This window comes from Nannobrachium achirus (genome assembly GCF_963921795.1).
Source record: "Nannobrachium achirus genome assembly, chromosome: 21".
NCBI lineage: Eukaryota > Metazoa > Chordata > Actinopteri > Myctophiformes > Myctophidae > Nannobrachium > Nannobrachium achirus.
In genome coordinates, this window is record NC_137828.1 from 21,194,539 (window position 1) to 21,197,951 (window position 3,413).

Below are 3,413 nucleotides of genomic sequence, written 5' to 3' on the forward strand. Positions count from 1 at the left end.
AAGCTAACAAAAGCTCATGAAATGAGTACATCTCAGTTTTTCAGTTTATCTGCACAAAACGTGAAGTATAAGCAGCTGTGTATTGGGGGAGCGAACTCACCATGCTTGTTAGGGCATGCCTCAAGTTGTTTGCAATGCAGCTGCCTGAGGGCACTTGACATCTTTCTCTGCATTAGATGAAATGGGTTTGGCATTAACCCATCATTGCCCCAGGTGTTGGGCATTACATGAAAAAATATGTGTTTTTTGAACATTGGGAATCAATTGGGAGTCAATTCTGGAGTCAGAATCAATTCCTATTGGCAACGACTGACTTCCAAAATGTGCAGACCCTTTAATCAGGCCTGGTCGAGGCACTTTTCTAGTCAGAGAACTTGTGAAATTTGTTTTATAATCACCGAATCAAGCAGAGTGCATCTCCACTAATGGAGAAGTTGTGTCCTACAGATTCCTACAGTCATTTCTTTCTTTTTTTCTTTTTGTTTTATATTGTGATAAATATATAGGCCTATATTGGATTTGTTATCGTGTTACTATCGCAATATCGCATAGTGATTTTTGGTATCCGCTACATGGTTAGTTTTTAGGATCTAAATGTTATATTACTGAGTTCTAAACAATAACAATGCAATTGTTGTTAGTACATTTTCTGGGAAATTGCAAGTGTGGTTGCACTGAAGCGAGTCGCGAGGAATCCTCTGGGAAATGAATTCCGTCTTACCGTTTATATTACATATTGTGATGTCAAGTGAAGCATGACCAATCCTGTCTGATTGGACATTATATTGTCCAAGATATCTGGCCTTACAACCCAGATAACTTCAGTTAAAAGTCATAAAAGTTCTCTGACCTAGAACAATAGTGGGTTGCCTATTAATAGCAACCATGCTAATAACACTTGGTGTGATAAATAAACCTTTGTTTTGTTATTTTATGTTTTAGGACGATGGAGAGCATGAATACAACTGATATCTATCACAGTAAAGAGATGGATCTGTCTGGTGGAAACGGCTTTGAAGAAGAAGAAGAACATGCGGAATTAAAGAAATCCCTCAAGATCGTGTCCATCACCATTTTCAGCCTGGTCTTTGTGCTCGGCGTGCTGGGGAACGGCGTTGTCATCTGGGTGACGGGCTTCAAAATGAAGAAAACCATCAACACCGTTTGGTACCTCAACCTTGCTGTGGCTGACTTCCTCTTCACAGCGTTACTGCCGCTGACCATCACAGAAACAGCTCTGGACGACCACTGGCCCTTTGGTCAATTCATGTGCAAAATTAACTTTGTTTTTCTCTCCCTCAACATGTATGCCAGCGTCTACATTCTGATGGCCATCAGCGTTGACAGATGTGTACGTGTGGCGTGTCCAGTGTGGGCCCAGGACCACCGGAGTGTCAGAAAGGCGTCTTGTGTGAGTCTGGGTGTCTGGGTTCTGGCCTTGGCTCTCAGTTCCCCTTACGTCATCTTTATGGACACAGTGCAGGATGAGGACGTCATCATATGCTTTCCCACCTTTGCACTTGACGATTCAAACATTTCATTGTGGACGTCTCGACTTGTGGCCATGGTCTTCACTCAGTTCTTCATGGCGTTCGTGGTCCCTTTCACCGTCATCGTCTCCTGTTATTCTGTCATTATCTACCGGCTCAAGAGGAAGAGCTCGCCAGCCAAACAGTCAGGTCACCACTTCAATATCATAGCCGCTGTTATCACTTCATTTTTCCTGTGCTGGGCCCCTTTTCACATCATGGAACAGATTGTGTTGTGGGTGAAATTCATAGTGGCAGAGGACAGTGAAACAATGGAGTATGTGATCATCATCGGGGTACCCATAGCCACCTGCCTGGCATTTCTCAACAGCTGCCTGAACCCACTGTTGTACGTGTTCATGGGTAAGGATTTCAGGAATGAAGTTCGTAAAGTGTCCGTCCTAAAATTGCTGCAGAACTCTTTCGCTGAAGAGCTGTCTCGGACCAACTCTTCCACAAACCCAGCCATCACCAGTCAAGAGACTGCCTTGTCTGAGATACATGTTTAGGGTTATCATTGAGTGTTACAACTGTAAATGTTAGTTTTTTTTTTGTTTTTGTTTTTCCTCAAGTAGCCCACATTATTCAAGATTGAAACAACGATTAACTTATAGGCTATCTAAAATTACGTGTTAAAGTTAGAGTTTTAAAAACACTCTTTTCTTTGATATTCTTCCTTTTTGTGAGTGTGACACAGAATTCCCTATATGGGCACTGCCTATTTAGCGATGATTGGATCTTTCATATTGTGTTTTTGTATAATCAGGCCATCTTTTAAGACAATTACAGGCATGGGCTACAAAGTATCCATTCCAGGTGGAAAGGGTTGGTATTTATTGAGTACTTTTACTTTTGGTACATTAAGTATATTTTCAAAACATTACTTTCGTACTTTTACTCAAGTAAATGACTGTTTCTGTGTATTTTTTCCACCGCTGTCTGTGAAGACTACAGGAAACAGACAGAGGAGAAACGGTGAAATCAGCTGGGGCAACATTGACACCTCGCCACCAGGCACGTGCACACATAGACATCCAAGGGGGCTTGAGCCCTGCCCTTTTATCCATCTGTAAAAAGTGCCCTCTGAAGACCATGAATGCGATTTTTACATTGTTGAAAGAAATGGAAATGCCCTCTTTCCATGCCATACCTGAAGGCAGCATTTAGCAGCATCTTATGTTGAAAGAATTGCCCTCTCTGTGTAGAAATCCATGCCGTAAGCCACATCTCCAGTATTGTGCTTAGTTCAGTATGGTATCAAGCACCAACAATAGCCGACCTCCAAACCTGCGCTGTTTGGAGGTCAGCTATTTTTGGTATTTTCACCAAAAGTGGCCTTTTAGAAATGTCAGCCCCTACCTCTCTAACATTCTCTGCATGTCCCTGCTCGTCACTTGTGACATAAGGGTAGAAGACTGACAGACAGATTTAGTAATTTTGTGAACAACTAAAATGTATTTTTTGACCAAACTCGCTTTTAATAATAAACAAATGACACCTCCCCATGGTTTGACACGGTTGTTATTTTTTACCTTCCTGCTCCACATCAAGGTTGGCTGTCATGCATTCTAATAGCAACTCCACCTCCACTGGTCTATGAAATAGAAGGTTCAAATGTTCCAATAGCAACTAACTTCTACTGGTTGTCAAAATAAATCAAGGTTCAAGCCATTCTAATCCAACTGCCTATAACAGGTGTGCAGGGGCGTAAAAAAAAAAGGGGGGGGGGGGGGGGGGGAGTGGGACTGAGTTACTAGGGCCCAAGGTGGAGGGCTTAAATATTTTATACTTTAGCTATTGAAAAATAGCAGATATACAAGCTCGCACGCTTGTAGATCTGATATCTTTGAAAAGTCGTGAAAATGTGTACAAATCTTTGAATAT

General features: G+C 41.9%; 1 protein-coding gene across 1 annotated transcript; it reads left to right on the top strand.

Annotated features, from left to right (window-relative positions):
* Positions 1-946: 946 nt before the first annotated feature.
* Positions 947-2,038, top strand: LOC308306634 (chemerin-like receptor 1; the record flags this gene model as incomplete). The annotated part of the gene is made up of 1 exon (XM_080751675.1): positions 947-2,038. One exon carries the CDS (start codon positions 947-949, stop codon positions 2,036-2,038), a length of 1,092 nt encoding a protein of 363 aa, XP_080607801.1.
* Between the last annotated feature and the right edge of the window lie 1,375 nt (positions 2,039-3,413).